The sequence below is a fragment of the Gossypium hirsutum genome, chromosome A08 (genome assembly GCF_007990345.1).
Source record: "Gossypium hirsutum isolate 1008001.06 chromosome A08, Gossypium_hirsutum_v2.1, whole genome shotgun sequence".
Lineage (NCBI taxonomy): Eukaryota > Viridiplantae > Streptophyta > Magnoliopsida > Malvales > Malvaceae > Gossypium > Gossypium hirsutum.
The window spans coordinates 118,573,099-118,600,313 of record NC_053431.1 but is presented as its reverse complement, the minus strand read 5'-3'; the positions used below and the strand labels follow the sequence as shown (position 1 = coordinate 118,600,313).

Genomic DNA, 27,215 nt, shown 5'->3' with positions numbered 1-27,215 from the left:
ATGTACCACAATCCATATAACAGAAATTATTTAAATGTTCAAATTTGTATACCTATAATACCTTAAAACACGAATATGACACGAAATCAATACGAATATGCAGATTGCCAAGCATAAAGTATACTATCCTGTTGTCTACCTAAAGACCCATGTCTCTCAATCTACACCGAAAAGAAAATATAAATATATATTTCTTCTCAATTCATCTCCTTAAATAGTCCTTCAAATAAGGAAGAGCAGATCTCCTTTGAAACCCAAATAAGAGTGAAACCATGTTGGACTCTGTGGAAGCAAACAACTTTGAGGCATTGCCACTTCTGTCATTGAATCATGTCTCATTGTTGTGTAGATCAGTCTGGGATTCAGTGCGGTTCTATGAAGATGTTTTGGGCTTTGTTTCCATCAAACGCCCTTCTTCTTTCAAGTTCAATGGAGCTTGGTAACCTTACTGCTCTACCCTTGTTTAGTAAAATCCAGTGTTGAATGAAACATGATACTAACTGAACAACTGATGCAGGTTGTATAATTATGGCATTGGGATACACTTAATTGAGAATCCATCAATCGATGATTTCGACACTATCGTTGAACCTCGACCGATTAATCCAAAGGATAATCACATATCCTTCCAGGTATAGCAAAATGAAACCAAGTTGAATCTTTCAGAAACCAAGCAGCACTAACAAGTTTCTGTTTGAAATAGCAGTGTACTGATGTTGGCCTTGTCATGAGGAGGCTGCAAGACATGGGAATGAAGTATGTTACGGCGGTGGTCGAAGACCAAGGGAACAGGGTTGATCAGGTATTCTTTCATGATCCAGATGGTTACATGGTTGAGCTCTGCAACTGTGAGAACATTCCTATCATTCCTCTTTCTTCATGCTCATTCAAGCAAAGGCTAAGCAGTTTCTACAAGTCTGCACCGGCTAAATGCGGATTCATGGAAAACGCCATGATGGAGAGCTTAAGCATGGAAATGTTGAACATTTCATTTTGAATCAGCACAAGGAAAAGAAAAACTGTGAGCAACTTTCATTTTTCTTTTTCTGCTATTATATTCTGCAATTGTTTTCACAAGTCTTACAATGGTGTGCTGTCTTGTTTTTCCTGAACAACTTGTGTATTTCGTAATGGTTATAGCAGTTAATAAGTATGTGAGATTGAGTTGCAATCCTTGTGTAATATATCTATACCCACTGCACCCATTTGAGAAAAAGCTGCCCGGATCAACATCATAGAGATACCCATGTCCAAAATGAAACCTTTCTCACCAAGTTCAATAATCACTTGAATGGCCATATCGACCATTCCCTGTTTGCATAGCCCACTTATTATACAATTATAGCATGCAACAGAAGAAACTAATGACACCCTATACTCATCAAATACTTCAAGTGCCTCCTCTATTCTGCCCACTTTACAGTAGCCATCAATCATTGTGCAATAAGTAATCGAATCTGCATTTAAATCCATTTCCGGCATTGCTTGGTAGAGTGCACGAGCATCTTCAAATGCACCAACCATAAAGAATGCTTTGATAAGTATGTTACATGCAACAACATCCATACAAAGACTAGATTTTTCTAATTTTTCTTTCGTCTTAATAATTCCTTTTATATTCCCTTCTTCGGTATAACCATACAACAGAGTACTGTATGTTATAATATCACCGGCTACTTCTTTGAATACATTATCTGCTTCAGATGTCCTCCCAACCTTACACAAACCATTGATGACTATGTTATAAGTAACAACACTTGGCTTAATCCCTTTCTTCTCCATTCCATCTAACAAATGGAAGACGCAATCAAAATCTCCTTTCCGACAAGCTCCATCAATCAACGTTGCATACATAAACTCATCCACTTCAATCCCCATATCTTGAACTTCCTTGAACAACCTAAATGCCTTCTCGAATTTCCCTTCCTTACAGAAACCTAACATGATTGCCGTATACGTAATCACATTCGGCATCACCCCGTCTTTCAACATCTTCTTCAGAAATCCAACAACCTTCCCAACACTACCTTCCTTCGAAAACCCATCAATAAGGACAGTGTAGCTCACAGTATCAGGGTTTATTCCTCTTTCAACCATCTCTCTATATTTTCTCAAAGCCTCCATTAAACACCCATTTCTAAAATACCCTAAAATCCAACAGCTATAAAGAATAGCATCCAAAGCCAGCCCTTCCTTTTTCATACTATAAACCAACTCACAACCCTCATCAAATTTACCCAACAGATTAAAACTGCTTAAAAGAGCTGTATAAGTAACAACATTAGGCTTTAAAGCTCCTGAATTCATACAATTTTCGAAAAACCGAACTGCAACTTCAGGTTTCCCAATCTTACAAAAACCAACAATCACTGAACTACAAACAAAATTATCAAAAGGGTATCTAACATTATCACCTGTCATCAACTCCAACACCTCAATTGCTCTATCCATATTCCCTTGAGATACAAAACCATGAATCAACGAGCAAAAAGTAAAAGAAGAAGGCAATGTACCAGAATCACTCAAGCAATCCTTTAACAACAAAAGACCCTTCTCTGGGTTGTTTCGGATGACAGCAAAAAGAAATCAAACCCGTTAAAACCAAACCTGTTCTAACACTAAATTCACATTTTTTATCATCACTCATAAACATATATGAATAGAAAGTAAAGCAAAAATTAACAAAAAGATTCAATCAAACGCAGCATAAAATCCAGTAGGAAAAAAAGAGAAAAGAAACTGTAAAAATAAAAATAAAACCCAGTAACATCAAAGCTATCCCAACACTAAATTCACTGTGTTTATAATCACATAAGCAAAATTAACAAAAAAAACAATGAAACAGAGAAGGAAGAAAAAAACGGAGGAAAAAAAAAAGCCAAAGGACTGAATGAAACAGAGGGTTAAAAAACCCAAAAACAGTAGGAAAATAATTTGAGAATACCTTGATTGAGAGGATCAAAGAAGGGAAATTAGTGGTAGATCCTTCGATGTAATTCAATCCAGATGAAGAGAAAGGACGTCGAAAATGATTAGGGAGAGGGTCGGGTAGGGAGGGAGGGTAAAACAGGGAGATGGGGAGGGAGGCCGGAAGTAATAGCTAATACAGCGAAAAGGGAAGGGATTGGAAAACACGGGAATTTGGGGATTAGGGGCGTAACCGATTACGCGCGTAATACCTATTACAGCGAACCAAACGCCGGAATAGGGGCGTAATGTAATACGCACGTAATCGGGGCGTAATGGATTGGGTAATACGGCGAACCAAACAAAGTGTAAGATTTTTATGTGTTAAAAATACATTAATATATTAGATTGTTATGACTATAATAATTATTAAATAAATTAAATAATGACAGATATACGGTACTTAAACCATACATGTGTAATAGTAATAATAAAATCAATGTACACTTGTAAAATAGATTTATATTTACTTAAATAATATTATAATATATTATTGTTATCATTAATTAAAACTAATAAAGGAAATAAAAGAAAGAAAAGAAGAATAGAAACAGAATAGGAGGGACGAAACAAGGAGAAAGAAGAAAGAAAAAGCAAAGAAAGAAATTAGGGTTTTAAAGGCTCAAATTCAAATTGCTAACATCACGCCGGAAACATTGAGCAAGAAAGGGAAGGAGAAAGTAGACAAAGAGTAAAATGAGAAATCACGGTTTGTATTACTATAATTCGAATTTAATTATTATCAATTGTTCAATTTTATTTAATATGCATGGTAAATAAAATTGAGGTGAGTATTGATATTGAATTGAATGTAATTGAATTGAATTGAATTGAATTGAATTATGAATTATGTGAATATTTGAAGGTATATTGATTGGAAATTAAAAGTGATTTGAATTGAATCAAATTGAATTGAGTGATGAAAATATGTGATTATTTGAAATGTATATTGATTGAAAAGTGAGTAGTGATTTGAATCTAATTGAAACTGAATTGAGAAAGTGAACTGAATACCCTATTAACTAGTCAGGTTAAGTCGGATATAGTTGACATGCCATAGGATTGGAAGTGTTCAGGGATACTTCGACCTCGAGTCGATGAGACACTGGGTGTCATTATATTATTTCGGATAGATTCGATGAGGTACTGGGTACCAACTTACTTCGGCTTGGTCGAAAGGCACTAAGTGTCACTTATTGCTTCGAACTATCCGATGAGGCACTGGGTGCCATTGGTGTGTTTGGTTGGATCTATGTATCTACCAAAGTTCGAGTCTTGTTAATAGGGGTAAATAAATGAAATGGTAAATCGAATGAATTTGATTGATCGTGCTACTGAAATTAAATGAGAAATTGAATTTGTGAAATGAAAATGAAATGCATGAATTAAAGGTTCATGTAATGATTAATTATTTAATGAGATGATATATGATATCAAATTGATGAATAGCCAAATTGAATTGCTATTGTTGAGAAGTGAAAACTAACTAAGAATTAGTTTTTAATTATGAATTAAAATGTTATATAATTTAATATGTAAATTTGTTATTTTGGCAAATGAATAATTTCGATAATATGAACATTATTGAATGATTTTATATATAAAAAGAATGAATTATTGAAATGAGATGTGATAATGAAATGAAATTGAGAAAGTGAATTAATGTATAAATTCAAATGAATATAAATTTTGAGATAGTTATTATTGATATTGAAGCGAGTTGATTTAATGCATGAAATGGTTATTGAAAGATTAATATTATAATTTGAATATACATATTTTATTGAATTGGTAATTAAAATTGATATTGAATGAATTGATAATATGAAATATGTAATACCCCCTAACCCCAAACCGTCGCCGGAACAAGGCTACGAGGCATTACCGGATATATCAGACAACTTATGGATATTTTACAATTATTATAACATTCATAGTATAATTGAAGAATTATGTCCCTATAATGGACTTTCGAAGCCCAACATAAGTATTAAAGTGGAATGGAATGGGACTTGTTCGAGTATTCAGAGATTTTTTTTATTTTTTTTACAAAAATTTCGACAGCATTTCTTCTTAATTTTTACATAAAACCCCCTGCAAATTCAAACCAAAAACCAACTAATCCAAAACCAAGGGTACAATCAAAAATAATTTAAACCTAAATATATCTAAATCATAACCAATTCATTAACATAGTCATTTAATAACTAAACATTCATAATATTAATCCAAATTAACTAATAACTTCATTCATTTTTCATTCCAACTTATACCAAATTATATAATATAATATTTACCATTTTATCAAACGAATAACAAAATATGGTATACCATTCTTATAACCAACTTTACAAGTATATCTATATAACTTATACAACGTACTAGCCACTTTCAATTAAGAAAGAAAACATCACCCAAAATTTGCTGGAGTCGGGATCGTTCATATGCTGGACCGGGGTACTAGACTCCTTTTAACCTGCGCACGGAAACAACCGCACGCTGAGTATTCCGTACTCAGTGGTATTACCATAATTCAAATTATAATAGCAATAAAGAATTTTAATTACCAAACATGTAACTATCTAATTTCACAAATATCAATTCATTCTTAAACTTTCATTAATTGATAATAACGATACAATTTTTATCTATTCTTCAGTTTCCATCACATATTACATGTAACAATTTCAATCACTACATGAACATTAAGTTCATGCCTTTCATTTTCAATCTCAATTTCAATCCACTATTCAACTTTTTCGTTTCTTTCAATATTTCAATAATATAATCAATCAATTTATTTTAAATTTCTCATTTTACATATTCACCCTATTAACAAATCCGGACTTTGACGGATACACGGATTCCAACCCAACACACCAGTACGGCACATTGTGCCTAAAACGGTACATAGTACCTGATCAGTATACGACACATAAAGTGCCTAAAACGACACACGAGGTGCCTGAAATACGACACATAAAGTGCCTGATCAGTAAAGCCGGCAAATTCCCGTACACTTCCAGATCCTATGGCATGCCAATTATATCCGACTTAGCCCGACTAGTTAATAGGGTATTTTAATTCTCAATTCACTTTCATTTCCATTCCAAGATTACTTTTCAATTAAAATTTTCACATTCAAATCAATTTACAATTCAATTATACATACACATTCAACTCAAATATCAATACTTACCTTATAACTCACTTATTAAATATAGAGTTGATATAAAACATTTAATAAAAAGTAATTTGAATTATAGTAATACAAACCGTGAATTTCTCGTTTTAACCCTTGATAGCTTTCTCCTTTCCTTTGTGCGCCGATGTCTTGGGTTCTTTGTTAACTACGAAAATAATAATAATTTATAATCATCAATATAACACAATTCAATTTAATCCATGAGCCTAAACATGCAAATTTAACCATTTTTATACACATAATTCCACTATTTACTTATATGTTCATTCAAAGCTGTCTACTTGAGTCATTGTTACTAAATCATTTATATCTTGAGCTAGGAAACTCCAAATTAAGATCCACTAATTTTCCCTGAAACTATACTCACATATATTCTTACCATAAAATTTTTAGAATTTTTGGTTAAGCCAATAAGTACAGTTTATTCTTTAAAGTTGCCCCTGTTCTGCTGTCAAATAGTTCCGACCATTCTTCACTAGAAATTAATTATATCACAGTACAGAACTCGGATAATATTCTCGTTGATTTCTCCTGAAAATAGACTCATTAAGGATTCTAAACATATAACTTTAAGCCTCTAATTATTTTTATTCAATTTTTTGTGATTTTCCAAAATCAGAACAGGGGAACCCGAATTTATTCTGACCTTGTCTCACAAAATTCATTATATCTCTTAATTTACAATTCAATTGCTTATATCGTTTCTTCTATAAGAAACTAGACTCAATAAGATTTAATTCTATATTTTATTCATCCTATAATTTAATTTCTACAATTTTTGGTGATTTTTCAAACTTAGACTACTGCTGCTGTCCAAAATAGTCTTAGTACAAAATGTTGATTTACTTTAATTTCAATTTAATCCTAACTAAATTCACTTACTTTTCTATCTTAATTCGTACTTTATTTCTATTCAAATTTTGTCCAAACTCATACTTAACTATTAAATTTCCAACATATTTTCATAATTTCGAATTTATTTCCATTTAATCCCTAAAACTCAAAACTTATAGTTTAGTTTACGATTCAATCCTTTATTCAATTCCAATCAAAATTTCTATCAAATAAACCCCAATTCCATCATTTTATTCAACATGAACCAAACTTAGAAATCTAATAACTTTCAAAATTTCTACTTAAAACAAGTACTATTTATCTCTAGGATTCCAAAAACTCAAAAATCATAAGAAAAGGGGCTAAATTGACTTACCAAATTAACTTGGAACCTTTAAACCCTATTTTCCCTTTTTCTTTTCTTTCTTTCCTTCTCCCCTGTTTCTTCTCTGTTTCGTTTTCCTGCTATTCTGTTTCCTTCCTTCTTTTTATTCTTTTGTTTCTTTCCTTTATTTCCTTTTTATTTACTTTACTTTTAATAATAATGATTTAATATATATATTTTAACACATAAAAATCTCAGATTTTTATGCTTAGCCTCACTTAGGACAAATGGCATAATTGTCATTTTGGTCCTCTTCATTTTCTTTTAATCTACAATTTAACTTTCATCCTTTATTCAATTTAGTCATTTTTCCTAATTACTCTTAATTAAATTAAATTCACTTAACTAACTCTAATTAACCACTCATTTTACTTCGTAAATATTTTTAATATATATTTACGAATCCATTTTTCAGGAACGGAGACCCAAAAATACACTTTTTCGATAACGGTAAAATTCGGGTCATTACAAAATAGATTGAGATATCGAAATAAGAAGTGAAAATAGAATAAAATGAAAATAATGAAATAGTGTATGAGTTAATTGAATATAATCTTATGAATTAATTATAAATGTTATTATTGCAATATGTTGGTTTAAATTGATTATTGAAAGACTAATGTTGTAAGATTTTAGATATGAAATGGAATAAGAAATTGAATTGGGATGTGGAAATGAAATATTTGAAATAATGATTTTATGAAATGGTTATTTATGAAATGCATGAAATGAATATTGATATGGTAAGAAGATATCTAAATTAAAATGAAGAAAAGCTATTTACGATAAAAAAAAATTAAATGCATGAATGATTTATTGCAAGTAAAATGGTAGTAAGATTAAAATGTACATGTTTATTGTTTTTACCTTAAGTATTTGAATTATAGTAATATCATTGGCTGCATACTTAGCATACAGTTTGTTTCCGTGCGCAGATTAAGTACAGAAATTTTGAAGGGTGGTATTTGAGATTGCGAGCATTCATCTCATCACATATCCAAGTATAAAAAGGGTATGTTTTAAGATTTTGAATAGAGTGACATGTAATTAAGAAGATCAAGTATGTCACTAGTAGTAGGAACTAAAATATAATTTATTTAAATTTATTATTTATTTTTATGTTCAAATATACTTAGTGATTAGCCAAAATCACTTTGGCACCAAATGTAATATTCTTATATCAGGTTCTTTGGGTCGAACATGGTATAGGGGTGTTACAACCCTACCACTGCATAAGTTTCACTTTGGTTGGAGCATGGCTCTTCTCTTTAGCTTGCTAGCTATTTCTTTTTATTTTTGGTTCTCTCTTAAGCTTAGCCTTCTTGTACATGAGTAAGATGCCATTTTTGCCTGCTTTTTGACAAGTTGAATCTCATTGAGTTTGGATCCACGCACTAGCTCGGTTTTGTCTGGCAGTTGATGTCGCTTTAGATGGTTGTGGTTGCTCTTCCTTTGATGGTTGTGGTTGGTTTCCACAATGACTCTAACATTGCTTTCACTTTTAAGGCCTTGCCACAATTACTGGAGACATACATGTCGTTGATGATATAGTTAACTAGCCTTGATCATCTTAGTCGCCCTCTTACTCTTCTCCTCCAATCACAATGCCAATAGGGTGGATGGCGACTAGGGTTTGGGTTGTTTGGGATTGAGTTTTTATTTCTTCATTTGTTACATCTTGAGCTTTCTAAGCTCTTTTTTTTACTGTACTATCCTTTATGGATGGGAATGTTTTCCCTGAACAAACAACATAATGTCAAATTTATTCTATTTTTTGTCAATTTGATCTTCATTCTTTTTTTTAAAGTTAAATATGACCCTCAACCTTTTTAAAAAAAAGTTAAATTTGACCAATTACTTTTTGAAAAAGAGTCGAATTGATTTTTTTAACGGGAATGCTGACTAAAATGTTAAATTTTTAAAAATGAAAACTCACATGGTAATTCACATGTACTTTATCTCAAATTTTGAATTTTATAAACTTTTTTTTATTTTTTTGAATTTGTATTTTTACAATTTCATATTTTTTAAATCCATGTTAGCATGAATTGCATGTAAATTATCACACGAGTTGTCACGCCAACATTATTAAAAAAAAATTATTTAGCTAAAAAATAAGGTGACATTGATAATATATATATACACATTAAAAGGCTAAACTATTGCCAAACATTGCTAATTTTATTTGTGAATAAAGTATTAAACATTGCTTTACTAGCTAGTATTATTTGTTTGTTTTATTAAATGAAACTAAATTTGAAACAATTTAAGTATTGGTGGGTACAGGTCATGGAGATGTTCCACAAAGGGGAAATTTACTTGAAGGAGGTATATTGTGGAAATTTTAGATACATAGAAATGACAAAATCAAGCAAAATTTTAATTGTAGTTATTAAAGAAATTAAGTTCTAAAAGTAAACTTGGAATGGATTGAATTAAGATTCGTATATAAGGAGCGAGTTTCAAATTAAAAGAGGTCCACTTTTATTGGACCTCATAGGTTATATCTAGGGTGGTGCAGATGATTGCACGGACAATTTTAATCAAAAGACTGGATAGAAATACAAAATAGAATTCTGAAGAAAGAATGCATCATGAAAATGGAGTAGCGACAATTGTTTGTTGTTGACATTTGCATTAGCTTCCATCTTGAAACGGGGCATCAAATCATGCTTGTTCAAGGTAAATGACAAGTTGGGCAAAATCATTGAAAACAATTCTGACCAATTATGGACAAGATTCTCACACTGAAACACCAATTTCATGAAATTCAGTGGTCCAAGGAAGGGGACAAGGCACTTAATTGGATATTATGGAGATTTAGGGCAAAATCTTTAGAGAAGCTTGCAGTCACATGAGCCGGAACAAACTATCTAATGTTATATAGTAGACTACAATTACTAGTTTTTTGCAATGTTTGGTTCGACTTTGATTCCATTTTATTAAATTTATTTCAGGTTAAATTTGGGTTGTACTTGAATGTATTTGGTTTAGTGTAATTTTATGTTTAAAAGTTACAAAACTATAATTATTCGAATTAAAGTGGCAGCAAAGTCAGAAATATTGTTAAGGGGTCGAAATTAAATTGTAATTTTTACAATAGTAAAAATGTAATTTTACCATTTTAATAGCTTATATTTTTATAATTTTAAAATGATTAAATCAAATTTTTACCATTTTTAAGGGGTCAAAGTATAATTTTACTTTTACTAATTTAAAATTTTAAAAATTTTAAAGGAGCTAAATAAAAAAATTTCTATTTTAGAGGGACCGGGGCATGCCAGCACTCTAGCTACCCCTGAATTAAGGAAAATTTTATTTTTTAAAATTTATAATTAATTTTTATTTTCATATTATGAAATAAATATTTTATATTTAAATTTGTGAAAATAAGTTTTAAAAAATTATTCAAAAAAAAGTAAAACTAAATGAACAAATTATTATTTTATTTTTATTTTAATAGAGTTTGCCAACATACAAATTATTTTATTTATTTCCTACCATTTATCTTATTAGTCTATAATATATATAAAAAAACACGAGGTTAATTTTTTTTAACTGAATTCACATTTAAAAATAATTGGAATTTAAATTACAATTATTTTAAAAATTATTTTAATATTTAAATTAATAAATTATAATTAAAATAAAAAAATATTATTTTATGCTAATTAATACAATTATAAAAAATACATCATTAGATTTAAAAATATAATCTTCATTGTATCGATTTTACTATTCCAACCAAAGCCACATTTAACTTTTATATCATTTTTTGTAAATTTGTTGCATAATTTTTTTCACCTACCTTATACGTGTGCCATAATCTAATATGTTATAAAAAAATAAAAAGATATTGAAATGTTTACATAACTATTCTACTTAATAATTAAACCATTGAAACAAATATGAATATTATTGCACTTAAGCTAATGGAGTTTTACTCGATTAGTATTGTAACAACTAGAAGAATATAAGTTTGAGTGATTTTTAAATATATATATAAGAGTTTTGAAGTTATGATGCACTTAGTTTCGATAGATGTTCCTAAATTAAAAAAGTGTTGTTGTAATACTAACCAGCAACATGATTTCCAATTAAGGGTCTGTTTGATTGGCTGTAAAATGTTTTCCGTAAAATGATTTCTAGAAAATGTTTTACTTTTCTGTAAAATGACTTACTGGAAAATATTTTCTGGTGTTTGATTGAATCTGTGTAAAATATTTTCTGCTGTTTGACAGATTTCCTGAAAATATTTTCCGGAAAAGTTATTTTTTACATATATTAATATATATTAATAAATTTTTATATTTTAAATTGTTTTTACATATATTGCAATGATTATTTATAATAATACTCAATAATAAGCTACAATATTGATCGTTATAAATTGAAAAAATATTATCCACAATGAATACTAGTAAGAATATTGAATAATTATAAATTGCTTCGAAACCATAATGAGTACTAGAAATAATATTATCCAAATACATAATTAGTAGTACACCACATAGTAACAACATTGTCCAAGTGCATAATATTACAACACATAAAAGTATCAATATCTTCAACCCTGAGAAAATTTTTGAAGCCAAATTTTTCTATGCTTCTTACTTTTAACTAAAAACATTTTGGCCTCTGATTCATGACTCCCTAGATAACTAAAAACATTTTGAAGCCAAATTTTTCTATGCTACCCTCCTACTGTACAGAATATAGTGATTTTGAACATCAATTATTTGAACATCACAGCTTTGAAGATGCTTTGTGAGGGAATCTAGTGATTTTGAGTCACCTAAAACTCCTCAATAATATCACATAAATTTTCTGTAAGGTACTTTTCTCTTCTAGACTGTAAGATGCATTAGTAAGGACATTTTGTTCTCTGAAGTAAAGATTCTGGGAGTTGAATAATTCTATTTCATTTTTTGGCAGGAGAAAATTCTGGGATAAGAATTGGTTTATACACCCCCTATCATTCCATATTTAAAGGCATCACCCCCAGTGGGAATTCTGTTTATGGATCTTGCTAACATGTCATATTGTTCTTCTGGGTTGGCATAAATAATGGTTTTTGTCTTGGATTTTGTAGTTGGTTTGAGGTGGCATAAATAACAGCATTATTTGACCGATAAACAGAGCCATTGGGATCAACAGAAAAATGTGACAACTAGGTCTCTCAAACACTGGCAGCAACCTCTACCATCCTTTAGAAGCATGCTAGGTTGGGTGCTTAAGTAGGCATTATTATAAAGAATTTTATCACTTTAGAGAGTGAGATTTGAGTAGTCATTTTTAGTTATTTTTTTCCCTTTAAATCACCATTTCACATGTCTTTTAAGTTGAAGTTGCAGAATATTTTCTGAGTACTCATTTGCTAGAATTTTAAAGTTTCTAATATAGTTCGCTCAGATGGTAGTCCTCATCGAAATAGGAGTGTTGGCTCTTATCAGATTAGGAGCTTTATAGAATCTATTATAAAACAATTTCTACTGCTCTCCACATAGTATGATCCAATCAATTCTAACAATGAAACTCACTTCTACATGAAACACTAATTACCTAACCGAACCTTTAGCAATCCCATTGTTGCTCCTTTTTTATTGATTTTCCAAAACAAGAAACCCAGAAAGAAAAACCGAACCTCCAAAATGAAATTCAGAACACGAACAATCAGTTAGACCCAAAATACTAATCTTCTGGCCTTATTCGATCCAATCTGAATCACATCCATGCAAACCCAAAAGATAAAAAGAAAATCCTACCCAAAATCAATAATAATGCCAAGAAAAGCAATCATTTCTTTTTCTTTTTAATAACAAATTCAAAATGAATTAAACAAAGCCGAATAGAACCGAAGCATCATCAAAGACGTGAAATCAAACCCAGAAATCTAAAATAAGTTACCATAATCAAATGCAATAATGAATCAAATAAATCACTGATAAATCAAACATTTAGCAAAGAAGCTAAACCAGCTAAACAAACAAGTGATGCTAAACAGACAAATTATGAACATCAACGAGTAAACAAAGAGTTTACCTTAAATACGAATTTGTTGGCGATTCGGGAATAAACAAACCCTTGATTTTCTGGAACTGGAACTGGGTGGAGGACCGGAGGTAGACCGGAGGTGGATCGATGGAGGATGGAGGTAGCTTGATGCCTTGATTTTGGATTTGGGAAAAAAAATGAAGGAGGGGAGATAGGGTTAGGGAAGACTGTCGGCAGTAAAACAAAACAATAATGTTGTGGATACAGTAAAATTAGCAACAATAGCAGAGGAGATGAGGCAGAGATGATGAGGAGCTATGGAAATGGTTTCAACGGTGAGAAGATGAGCTGTGGAAAATGTCTTACCGATTTCTAAGGGGTAAGACATTTTCCGGAAATATAGGGTTGATTTTCCCGTGTTTTGGAATTGATTTTCCAAAAGGAAATCATTTTCCTCCAATCAAACACCGAAAAATGGGGAAAACCATTTCCGGAAAATCATTTCCCCCTATCAAACAGACCCTTAAATTATAGTATAAATTCTTATTTTTAGAAATTGTTTTTCATATATAAGAGTAAATTATATGGTTGGTGACTCAATTTTAATAAATTTTTATTTGGGCATCAAAAATAAAAAGGTTTGTGATATAGGCATTATCGTTATATACTTTCATCATTTTAGTCACTATTGTTACGTATTTTTATCATGTTAATCATTTATCATTAATTTTTCATTATATATTTTCATTTTAGTCAATCAATTTTAGTAAATTTTTATTTTGGCCACTCATTTTCATTTTTAGAATTAATTTTAAAATTTATTAAAGTTTAAGGATTAAAATGAGTGTATGTAATGAAAAATTAACGCAGGTGGCTAAATGATAAAAGTATATAACAACAATGATTAAAATGATAAAGTATACAACGACAGTGTTAATTGCAATTTTTTTTTCCTGATGCCCAAAATGAAAATTTATGGAAGTTGAGGGAATAATTTTAGTTTACCTTGCATTAAATGTCTTGTTTTTGTTTCTATCCAATGTTTTCTTTTCGTTTTCAAAAATACTCTGTTTTCCTCTTCGTTTGATCATCCAAATAGGTATGATCCCCACAATGTATTTCCTTTTAAACTCTAATTCAATTGTTGTTTTTTAGTAGATATTCCCCAGTAACCAGCCTTTCTTTCTTACTTATTCACTTTTTTTATAATATAATTTTCTTGTCCATAGTTTTGTTTTTGTACCCATATATATAGAAATACCAACAGTGTAAATCGATCGTTTTAGGCTTTTAGCCATCTGGGTATCTTTGTTTTAATCCCCCCCCCCAAAAAAAAACTCTTTTTAAGTTTACAGTGTAGATGAATTGTTACATACGAGTTCGAAGTGTATTTAGATTAGTATTTTTGTTGGTGGCTTATATGAGATCGTATGTATTGTATAGCTTATATTTACTTATTTGCTTCTATATTTACTCATGTATGCACATAGGTACATAGTTTACTACTGCTGGCAGCTTGAATGGTGATTATGAGATGCTAACTTTGGGAGGTGTATTGTTTTTTAAGTCATTTTGTGACTGTTTGCTTATTTGGCAGCTTCAGTCTAAAAGTAGTGTTCTTTATCATAGAATAAACAATTCCTTGTATTCTTTTTTCTTGGTACGATGCTTGTCTAGCTGAAAATTTATTTTATTTTTATTTTGGTTAAGGGCACCTGTAGAACGAATTTAAGGTTTCCTTTTCTTCATCTTAGTTAAGTTGCTATGTTTTGCATATAACTATTTTTGTTCTATCCATTGACACATGCTTATGTGCATGCATTTATATGGAAGTCCATAATTTGTATACAGTATTGTCAAATTTTCATGGATGTTTTTTTCACAGAATACCTCTTATAAGTACTTCTCTTATTTTTGTTGCTTTGGCAACTTTGTTTTAGAGGATGAGGGAAGCCAGAAGAAGGGAGCTTTGTTCCTTTGCAATAGAATCTTTACCTAAGGAAGTTAGGGAATCCAAAATGAATACACCTGAAGAAATCTTTCTGAAGGACTACAAGTCCCCTGACTACTACTTCGATACGGTATGTATGGGAAATAATTAAATTAGAGTATGGGCTAGGGTTCTTAACCGTGCTTCTTGTTACTTAAGAAAATAGCATTTCAGGTGGATTTGAATTTTTCATTGGGTGAGGAGAAAACAATTGTTGCTTCTAAAATAACTGTTTTCCCCAGGGTTGAAGGTATTGGTATCATTATTATTTGCTGCTAAGTGCTAAAGCCTGAACATATCATTCATTATTAGACCATTTTTCTGTTTTTGACAGTTTTTATTGCATTCGGCTAAAGGATCTGCGTTTTTCTTCCATGAGAATCCGGTGCTCAAGTTTTATTTTGAAACTTGAAAAACTCACTACTTTTTTTTATGCTAATTTTTCTTGTAAAATAGGTTCTCCTTCTCCATTGGTTTTGGATGGGGTAGATCTAAAGCTAATTTAAGTCAAGGTCAATGGCAAGGAACTGAAGGTATATCATACCATTCTCAAAGTATGTTTGGTGCCATAAATGATTATAATTTATTTTTCATTTGCAGGAGGGAGCTTCTATCCTGGACTCATGCCATTTGACACTTTCATCACCTCCAGGTAACAAATTTACTTTGGAAATTGATACTGAGATACAACCTCAGAAGAATACATTACTGGAGGTGAGGCGTTATTAATTTGGTTCTATAATGTATACTATTTCACCTTAATAACTATATTATTAAATTTCTCTCTCATTCTAGGGGCTTTACAAGTCATCTGGGAATTTCTGTACACAATGTGAATCGGAGGGTTTCCGGAAAATCACATTTTATCAGGTTAGGACATGGAAACATATATTGGCTTTATTATTTTCATTTGATGCATGAATCTCTTTATATCTCATTGACATGTTTAATTTACTTACGGGACCATCCTGATATAATGGCGAAATACACATGCCGTATAGAAGCTGATAAGTCATTGTAACCGGTATTGCTATCTAATGGAAATCCTATAGAACAAGGAGAGCTTGAGGCAAGCTTTCACATATTATGGTTGGCTCTTTTGGTTAATATTTGACTATTGTTCAAAGTTATTTTTCTGGTTTCATTGTAGGGTGGAAAGCATTATGTTGTATGGGAGAATCCCTTTGAGAAACCATCTTACTTGTTTGCCTTAGTAGCTGGCCAATTGGAGAGCAGAGATGACATATTTATTACTCGCTCTGGCCAAAAAGTGTCGCTAAGGATCTGGACCCCAGCTCAAGATGTACCCAAGACTGCACATGCCATGTATTCACTTAAAGCAGCTAAGAAGTGGGATGAAGATGTAAGTCTATATATCCTTCATTTTCGTTTTTGGTGGCATTGAGATTATTTTGTTTCTTCATTTAAAATCTTATTATCTTGTAGGTTTTTGGTCTTGAGTATGACCTGGATCTCTTCAATATTGTTGCTGTTCCTGATTTTAACATGTAAGATTCTTTCTCTCTTATACAGATTGGACATTTGATGTACATGTGCTATCCTTTGCTTCTTTTCTAGTTATTATGCAGCGTTTATATCTTTTATAACCAATATGATTTGTTTTCCCCTTTTCTATATATTTTCTAATGTAGGGGAGCCATGGAAAACAAGAGTCTGAATGTATGCCTTCTGGCTTATCTGATCATTCATATTGAATACTTTTACTGTTATGTCTTGTTCATATATGTTTTGTATTTGTTGTCTTAGAATTTCAATTCAAAGCTAGTTTTGGCTTCTCCAGAAACTGCTACAGATACTGATTATGCTGCAATTTTGGGTGTTAACAGTCATGAGGTTTGTTGTGGATGTGGATTAAAAGTGCTCTTTGTTTTCTTGTTTTTTGACACATTTGTTACTGTATGATGTGTTGTGACTTGATTTTATTTCTTGCTTTGATGCAGTATTTCCACAACTGGACTGGCAACAGGTTGGTTTAGTTCCCATTTAGGCTAATTGTTTTTCAAGAATTACATCCTTTTCTATTGTTTCTTACTGTTTTATTATTTGTTTTTGGAGGTTTGGTCTGTCATAGATGTGTTATTGCATCTTACCACGATGTTTAGATCTATGTTTTTTGTTTATCTTGCTAATAAAGGTGGTTAAATCATGTGTTGTTCTAAAGACGTATTTATCAACTGAAACACTGCAGAGTGACATGCCAAGACTGGTTTCAGCTCAGTTCAAAGGAGGGTCTAACTGTTTTCCGTGATCAGGTATGATGCTTCTGTTGACAAAGAGAGTGAATTTCACCTCATTACAACTTAAATGTGTTTATGGTTGTTGGTAGGAATTTTCATCTGACATGGGAAGCCGTACAGTGAAGAGGATCGCTGATGTTTCAAAGCTTAGAAATTATCAAATCCCACAGATTATGTTTTTTGCATGACTTGATAGTGATCTCATATCCAATTATATGAGCAGTTATGTTGAAACTACTACGAAAAGGTAGAATTATATCCTTCAGTTTTGACATACTTGAGAGATGACTTGCCTTTGTTTCTGTATTGCTCAGGATGCTGGTCCCATGGCTCATCCTGTTAGGCCGCATTCTTATGTTTAGGTCTTAAATTATCTCCCTTATTTATTGACATTTACTACCTTTTTGTTTGCTCATAAGCTCTCAAAAGTTTTTGCTTCTAAGCTGTTTTCCCTTTTTCCCTTTGACAGATGGATAACTTCTACACAGGCAAGTTTTTGTTATACCTAATAGAAATGTGTAATGGGTGCAAGGATCAGTTTTCTCTTTCTATATTGATTTATTTTTTAATGTGTGAATGTTTTATTTTGTTGTATGATCTTGTTGTATATGAATCTATTATGGGGTTATCAACAACTGCAGTGACGGTAAGCCCTATCAACTTGCATTTGCATCTTTGTTTCTGTTTTTCTTTCACAAGGCATCTAATTTTAATTGTGTCTTCTTGGTCATTTTGTTTCCTTTTCCAGAGGTTTATGAAAAGGTTCGATTATCTTAACCCATATCTGTCTTGTTTACATGTGTTTGTCTGCAAGGGCTATATTGACACATCAATGAATTTCTTTATGATTCAACTTCCCAGGGAGCTGAAGTTGTTAGGATGTACAAAACACTCTTGGGGACTCAAGGTTTCCATAAGGTAAAATTTTAAGCATGTTTGTAAGTCTGGACTTGCATGCATTAGCATACATTTGAAGTTGCTTATGTTGGACAGATTTGTTGAGTGATTTAATCATTTTACAGGGTATGGATCTTTGCTTTAAAAGACATGACAGGCAAGCAGTAACATGTGAAGACTTTTTTTTGCCATGAGAGATACAAATGATGCGGATTTTGCTAATTTCTTGCTCTGGTATGGATCAGTATCTCTTCTTTCCAGTTACCGTGTCTGTCTGATCATTTTGATGCATAATGAAACTCTCAGGTATTCACAAGCTGGGACTCCGGTAGTAAAAGTTACTCATCCTACAATACTGAAGCTGATACTTTTTCTTTAAAGTTTAGGTATACAGCTGGAAACTTTGTTCCCACTTCCATGAATGACCATCGATTCCCTCCTAAATCTGTTGCTGCTGACTTTATGCTTGATTTTGCATTTTCCTAGTCAAGAGGAACCCCCGACTCCTGGGCAGCCTGTTAAAGAACCCATGTTCATTCCTGTGGCCGTTGGTTTGCTGGACTCAAGTGGAAGAGACGTACCTCTATCCTCTATGTATCACAATGGTACACTGCAGTCTGTTGCATGCAACAATCAACCTGTCTTGAGTACCGTTCTTCGAGTAACTAAGGTCTGTAAAGAATCTTCCTATGTTTCATCTTCATATCTGTAAGATACTTCCACAATGGAGGATAAAAGGCAGAGAACTTGCATTCTTTTCTTGAATGTCTAAAACTGTTCCCAAGCTGCCACATATTGATATTTAGGCTGCTAAAATGTCTGTTGCATATCTTTATGTTTTATCATTTTCGATTTTTCTTGTTGGTGTTGAGCAGAAAGAAGAGGAGTTTGTTTTTTCTGATATATTTGTACGGCCAATTCCATCACTATTGCGAGGTTACAGTGCTCCCATCTGTCTTGAATATGATCTCATCGACAAGGATCTATTTTTCCTTCTTGCTCATGATTCGGATGAGTTCAATCGGTTTGTCCTTCTTGAAGTATGAATGTGTTAATCTATTAAATGAGGAATATATGAGAATTTGTTCGATATGTTTCTTTTCTTCTTTTTTTTTTTTTCAGTTGGGAGGCTGGACAGTTGCTGGCAAGGAAGCTCATGCTTAGTTTAGTTGCCGTTTTCCAACAAAACAAACATTGGCCCTAAATCCCAAATTTGTGCAAGGTCTGAGAAGCATACTTTGTGATACAGGCTTGGATAAGGTATGATAATTCTCTTACCAGATAATATAAGATCTTTGAACAAACTTTAGATAGAAGATTATTTTTTATTTTAATTAGGTTACAGATTTTTATAGGTAGAACTAAGTACAGATAAGGAATCAATCCCTAGAAATCAGTAATTTCCTAAGAATTAGAGATTAATATTAGATCCTACTATTCAAGGTAATTCCTAGGACTAAGGCAAGTATTCTGTCCTTAATCTTAGAGATTCTAACACTCCCCCTCAAGCTGGAGTGTAAATATTTATCAAACCCAGCTTGCTAATGAGTTCCTTGAACATGTTCTTGTTCAAGCTTTTAGTTAGCATGTCTACAACTTGTTGCCTGGTAGGTAGGTAGGTAATGCACACTTCTCTTGAGTCAATTTTTTCCTTGATGAAGTGGCGATCTATCTCTACATGTTTGGTGCAATCGTGGTGAATAAGGTTATGAGCTATGCTGACAATTGCTTGGTTGTCACAATACATCTTTATAGGTCTAGTGTAGAGCACTTTTAGTTCTCCCATTAGTCGTTGTATCCAGATTCCTTCGCATATGCCATGGGATAGTGCTTGATACTCTGCCTCTGTGCTACTGCGTGCTACAACAGGCTGTTTTTTGCTTCTCCATGTCACAAGATTGTCCCACACATAGCTACAATAACCACTTGTAGAACGTCTGTCATTGACAGACCCTGCCTAGTCTGCATCAGTGTAAATTTCCACACTTTGGCTGGCAGTTTTCTTGAAGTGTAGGCCTTTACCAGGGGTCCCCTTTAGATATCTTAAAATTCTGTAAGTAGCTTCCAAGTGCTTCTCTCTTGGAGCATGCATATATTGGCTGATAACACTCACACCAAAGGCTATGTCTGGACGGGTGTAAGATAGGTAAATGAGTTTTCCTACCAGTCGTTGATATCTCCCCCTGTCGACTTCTTCTCCATCTTTATCAGTTCCCAATTTAAGATTGAATTCCATGGGAGTTTCGGCTGGTTTACACCCTAACATCCCAACCTCAGATAAAAGATCAAGGGTATACTTTCTTTGAGAGATGGAAATCCCTGTTTTAGACCTTGCTACTTCCATTCCAAGGAAGTACTTAAGGTTCCCTAAGTCCTTAAGTTCGAATTCAGCACTAAGAAATTCTTTTAGACTTTTAATTTCGCTTGAATCATCCCCAGTTAATATTATATCATCCACATAAACAATAAGGATGCAGCATTTCCCACCTTTCGAATGCTTGTAAAACATGATATGATCTGCCTGCCCCTGGGTGTAGCTCCTACTAGTCATAGCCTTTGCAAATCGGCTGAACCACGCCCTTGGAGACTATTTCAGCCCATATAAGGATTTCTTCAACTTGCATACTTGGCCCTTGCTTTCTTCAAACCCAGGTGGGAAATCCATGTACACTTCCTCATTTAACTCTCCATTGAGGAATGCATTTTTTACATCCAATTGAGTCAAAGACCAGTCCATGTTGACAGCTAGGGATAGAAGAACTCGAATGGTGTTTGGTTTGGCAACCGGTGCGAACGTCTCGTCGTAGTCTAGGCCATAGGTTTGGGTGAAACCCTTTGCAACGAGCCGAGCTTTGTGTCGATCAATGCTACCATCAGGTTTAAACTTTGTGGTGAAGATCCATTTGCATCCTACAGTCTTCTTCCCACTAGGTAGATCTGAGACTTCCCAAGTTTCATTTGCCTTGAGAGCCCTCATTTCTTCCATCACAGCTTTCCTCCACTCAGCAAATTCAAGAGCCTTTTCTATATTTTTTAGTGTTTCTACAGAATCAACATTAGATACAAAAGCTCTATAAGACTTAGATAAGTTTCCATAGGACACAAACCGGGAAATAGGGTGTTGAGTGCAGCTTCTTGTGCCCTTTCGAACAGCAATTGGAAGGTAAATGGATGGCGATGGAGGTGAGACCTCTGTTTCGGAATAGTCCTCGGTTGAGGATGAACTTGGCATTGCTATCTCAGCTTCAGGAGGACGCTGTCGTCGAGAATAAACTCGTAGTTCTGGAGCCTGTTCTTGCTGCCTCTCTAGATCAGGTGGTTGCCTTATTTCTATTTCTTGCTGCACAGGGGAACCACTGTCTAAATCTGGAACTACAATAACACCCTGATTTGTAGGCTTTGTAATGGTGGTAGGATTAGGAGGTATAATGAGGATGAAGATGAGCTGCTGTAAAGTATGGTTCATTCTCAAAAAAGGTGACATCCCGAAAGATAAACAGTCGACGAAAGGTAGGTGAATAACACTTATAGCCTTTTTGTGTTGGTAAATAGCCAATGAAAGCACAAGTATGGGCTCAAGGATCAAGTTTGGATTGATTTTGTTGGTGATTATGGACAAAAGCTTTGCAACAGAAGATTTTGGGTGGAAGATTGGGAACGCGAAATAAGGGAAAAATCTTTTGAAGGATATTTATAGGTGTTTGGAAATTTAGAACCTTTGATGGTAGTCAGCTTATGAGATAGCAGGCTGTTAGGACAGCTTCTCCCCGCAGGTATTTTGGGACCCCCAGGGTGAACATTAGTGCACGAGCCACAGCAAGGAGATGACGATTTTTTCTCTCGGAAATCCCATTTTGTTGAGGGGTGTCAGGACAAGAACTTTGGTGTATGATGCCTTGTTCAGCAAGATAAGGACTCAGGACAGAATTAAAATATTCTCTCCCATTGTCAGTACGGAGAGTATGTATGGTAGAGTTAAACTGGGTTCGAATCATTGAATGAAAGTTTTGGAAAACTTTAGGTGTTCCTGATTTTTCTTTGAGAAGGTAAACCCAACAAATCCTAGTGTGGTCATCAATGAAAGTTATGAACCACCTAGCCCCTGTAATATTTTTCACTCGGCTGGCTCCCCATAAGTCACTATGAATTAAAGAGAATGGTTGGGACTATTTATAGGGTTTCAATGGGTATGGTACATGGGTGTGTTTGGATAATTGGCAGATTTCACATTTCAAGGAATCAACATTTTTATTTCTAAATAACAGTGGAAGGTGTTTCTTCAAGTACAAAAAGTTCGGATGTCCTAGTCTACGGTGTCATAACATAATTGTATCTTCCTTGGAGATAGATAGAGCCAACCCTTCTTGTCCACTGTCTTTATTCCAAATATAGAGACCATCATAAACTTTAGCAGTGCCAATCATCCTCCCCGATTTCTGTTCCTGTACCATACAACCAGTTGCAAAAAATTCAGCAAGGACACTTTCATCCTTAGTTAGTTTACTGATTGAAAGTAAATGGCAGGATAGGTGTTGAACATGTAACACTTCATCAAGAGGAAAATTCTTTGTTAATTGTATTTTTCCAACACCAGCCACAGGTGAGTAAGAGCCATCAGCAATGTGGATTCGGGACTGATTATGACTGGGTGTATAGGTGTGAAACAAGGTGGAGTTACCTATCATATGATCGGAGGCAACCGAATCGAGTATCCAAGAAGATTGATTGTTAGGTTCAAAAGTACTGTTGAGGGCAGTACCTTGAGTGGCTAGGGATCCTTGAGCAGTGGTAGTGCCTAGTATCTTATGGAGAGCCTTAAGTTGATTTTTGATTAGACGAACATCAAGAGTTTCATCTGCAGCAGTGGAGGTGTTAGAGGATACTAGTGCAACTTTATTGTCCTTCTGATTTTTTCCCGGATAGCCATGTAGTTTGAAGCATTTTTTCTTTGTATGTCCTACACGGTTATAGTGGCTGCACCATGGCTTGGTTGAGCCTGAATCATTCCCAGCACGTGGCTTTTGTGGTTGTGGGCCTCTGGAAATAAAGGCCGAGTTTTCAGTGGGACGGTGACCAGCAGTTGTCACAGGTTTAGATTCTTTTAAATCCCCCAACATGACAAGTTGACGCTTTTCTTCTTTTCTAACTTCTGCAAATGCTTCACCAATGGTTGGTAGAGAGGTTCTGCCCAGAATTCGACCACGGACCTCATCAAGTTCTCGGTTCAGTCTTGCCAGAAACTCATAGAGACGTTCCTTGTTGAAGTGAGCCATAAACTTGGTGTGTTCCTTGCCTTCTCCCCAGTCTGCCTCATAGTACATGTCCAGTTCCTGCCACAAAATTTTCAGGTTATTGTAGTACTGAGTTAATTCAAGTGTTCCTTGTCGGATATCCTTCAATTTCAGTTTGATCTCAAATACTTAGGAGGCATTTCCAAGATTCGAGTAATTTTCTTTGATTGCATCCCACATATCTTTTGCAGTTTTGAAAAAGAGGTAGGTGCGACTAATATGGCCTTCCATTGAATTGATTAACCAAGCCATTACAATCGAGTTGTTGAGTTCCCAGGTGCCATAAGTTGGGTCTGTTATGGCTGGTTGTGGGAAGTCTCCATTAATATACCCTAGTTTTTCACGAACACGGATCACCATAATGACCGATTGGGACCATTGTAGGAAATTTTTCCCATCTAGCCGATGGTTAGTGATTATAAGAGAGGAATTAAGGTCCCCTTGAGGAGTTCCTTGATTGGTGTTTGGAATCATTTGTGAGGTTTCAATCTCAGATGTAGTTTCGATAGTGTCACTCATGGGAAGGAATAAAACAAGAGACAAGAGAGATTGAAGAGAGGGGACGTTTGGAACGAGAGATTAGAGAAGTCGGAATCAAAAAAATTCCAATGGCTTCGATACCATGAACAAACTTTAGAGAGACGATTATTTTTTATTTTAATTAGGTTTCAGATTTTTATAGGTAGAACTAAGTACAGATAAGGAATCAATCCCTAGAAATCAGTAATTTTCTAAGAATTAGAGATTAATATTAGATCCTACTATACAAGGTAATTCCTAGGACTAACGCAAGTATTCTGTCCTTAATCTTAGGGATTCTAACAATCTTTAATATTCAAATTCACTCTTAACTGCCTTTTGTTATCCAGGAATTTATTGCAAAAGCAATAACTCTCCCCGGTGAAGGAGAGATTATGGATATGATGGAAGTTGCCGACCCTAATGCTGTTCATGCAGTTCAAACCTTCATTAGGAAGGAGATTGCCTCACAACTGAAATCAGAGTTTCTAAACACGGTATGCCATACGAAGTTTGATTTTATGTAAACAAATCTTTATTACTTCACTTTTAGACTAGAGCCTGTTTTGCAAGTAGACTTGATTTTCCTTCTTGGCACTTTAACAGGTTAAGAACAATAGAAGCTCAGATGAGTTCGTATTTAACCATCCTAAGATGGCTCAATATGCACTCAAGAATGTTGCTCTTGGTTTGTATTCCTTGAATTTGATTTTCCCAAGATTTGTATGGCAAAATTTTCATCATCTAATTACCTTACATGTATCTATTTCCAGATATAATGGAGCTTGCCCTGCATGAATATAAAGCTGCTACAAATATGACAGAACGGTTTGCAGCTTTAGCAGCCATTACCCAGAAGCCTGGTAAAACTTGCAATGACGAATTGACAGATCTCTATAACAAGTGGCAGCATGACTTCCTGGTAAATTTCCAGCTCAGCTTCCTTTTACCTGCCAGAATGTAATCTTGAACTTCTTTTATCACTTGGTATAATCTTGTTTTCCTTCTTTGTTAAGGTTGTAAACAAATGGTTTGCCCTTCAAGCCATGTCTGACATTCCTGGTAATGTTGAGAATGTTTGCAATCTCTTAAGTCATCCAGCATTTGACCTGCGTAACCCAACTAAGGTAATCTTTCTCTCTCTTACATGCATGTGTGGGCACGATTTGGGCATTGGCGGTGACTTGTTTTGTTAATGTAGGTATACTCACTCATTGGAGGATTTTGTGGATCTCCAATGAATTTCCATGCCAAGGATGGATCAGGCTACAAGTTATTGGGAGAAATAGTATTACAACTTGACAAGCTAAATCCTCGGGTTTGTTGATAATCCCAATCTGCCTATCTTCCTTTGTTCTTTTGGGTGAACTGCAAAAGAACAATTTCCTTTGTCAAGGTTACATCTCATCCGGATATGGTAATTTTCTTTTCACTTCTTCAGTAACATTTCCCCCCGCCCCCCTTAATGTTGCAGGTGGCCTCCCGCATGGTGTCGGCCTTCTCAAGATGGAGGCATTTTGATGAAAGCAGGCAAAAACTTGCCAAGGTAATAAGCTGGTAGCACTTATCTAAAATGTTTTGATTTGTTTATACCTATCAACAGTGCATAAAGAGTCTAACGACCGATGCCACTATCATATAAGCTCAGTGCATGCAATTTATAACTAACATGTTTTGCAGGCACAACTAGAGAAGATTGTGTCTGTCAACGGTTTATCAGAAAACATATTCGAGATTGCTTCAGAGAGCTTATCTGCTTAAATGCCTTAAATTAACTTTTGCCGCTATCCCTTGTTATAGACAAATAGAAAGACCTTCATATAGAATATGCAGTAACACTTCGTTCTGTTTTTTCAGTGATTGGAGTGTAACAAGACTCATAGATTATGAACTGAAACTGCATAAATCTATTGAGCTTTTGTTTTAGAATTATTATTGAAAGATCTTGTATTTATTCTGTTTTGCAATGCCAACCCCTTTAATTTGTCTAAACAGTAGATTAAGCCTGCAGTTGCCAAACAATTCTCTTTTAACTTACAGAAAATATGACGGCAACAACATATATATGCCTCCCATTTTTGTGGTCTGAGGACAATATGGTAGACTTTGCCCCTTGTGGCAATGGGCAGTTTCAAAATATCAGAGAAGCCGGTTTGGCCTTCATTTAGGAATGGCTGAAAGTGAGAATAGAGAGAAAGAGACAGAATTGCCTCAAAACCTCAGGGGCTGTGGATGTTGGATTTGATGTTGTTTAGACTTTTGGTGTATAAAGTTGCTTCCTCCTTTCAGTTTAATTCACGATATGAATTTTAAAGTATAATCATTTTATCATTTTACCATTTAATTCTTTTTATTCAATTTAATATCTAAAGTATCATTTCAAAGAAAAATTCCGACTAATAAAAATGCACTCTTTCTTCTTTTTATTGGCTAGAAAAAAAATATACTTCTGAATAAGTATTATATTCTCAACGCCTATTGTCATCCACACTCAACTTTACATTAATTTGTTTGTAGGTCAATTTATTGTGTTTTTGAGTATTTAATAGCTGAGTTTTTTGGGTTTCCTTTGACCTTTAGGATCATGAAATCGTCCCTGTTTCAACAAATATTCGTTGTTTTCAATGACACGTCACTAGGTTTTTACATTAAGTTTTGATGTCAAATGTCACAAAACACGTAAAACTTATAAAATATTACAACTGAAGATTAACTTGTTTTATTGATTTGACTAAAATAAAAAATTAAGTGTTTGATTGTTGAAATATAAAATTATTTACAAGCAATTTTTATTGTATTATCTTTCTTATAAAATTATCTTTTCAAGTTCATTTCCTTTAAAAAATTTTAATATTAGAACTTTTAATTATAAAAA

General features: G+C 33.5%; 2 protein-coding genes, 1 long non-coding RNA gene and 1 pseudogene across 3 annotated transcripts; 3 read left to right on the top strand and 1 right to left on the bottom strand.

The window, feature by feature from the left end:
- The first annotated feature begins 241 nt into the window (after positions 1-241).
- On the top strand, positions 242-1,192 carry LOC107948218 (metallothiol transferase FosB). The gene is made up of 3 exons (XM_016882683.2): positions 242-439; positions 518-632; positions 707-1,192. Exons 1-3 carry the CDS (start codon positions 273-275, stop codon positions 995-997), a joined length of 573 nt encoding a protein of 190 aa, XP_016738172.2. The 5' UTR covers positions 242-272; the 3' UTR covers positions 998-1,192.
- Positions 1,144-2,451, bottom strand: LOC121205083 (pentatricopeptide repeat-containing protein At5g57250, mitochondrial-like). Its single transcript, XM_041076011.1, has one exon. It carries the CDS (start codon positions 2,449-2,451, stop codon positions 1,144-1,146), a length of 1,308 nt encoding a protein of 435 aa, XP_040931945.1.
- An 11,835-nt stretch (positions 2,452-14,286) lies between these two features.
- LOC121204657 (uncharacterized) lies at positions 14,287-15,825 on the top strand. Its single transcript, XR_005899857.1, has 3 exons — positions 14,287-14,484; positions 15,326-15,466; positions 15,550-15,825. It is a non-coding gene; the product is annotated as an uncharacterized lncRNA (long non-coding RNA).
- A 56-nt stretch (positions 15,826-15,881) lies between these two features.
- On the top strand, positions 15,882-26,332 carry LOC107910974 (puromycin-sensitive aminopeptidase-like; annotated as a pseudogene).
- Positions 26,333-27,215: the final 883 nt, after the last annotated feature.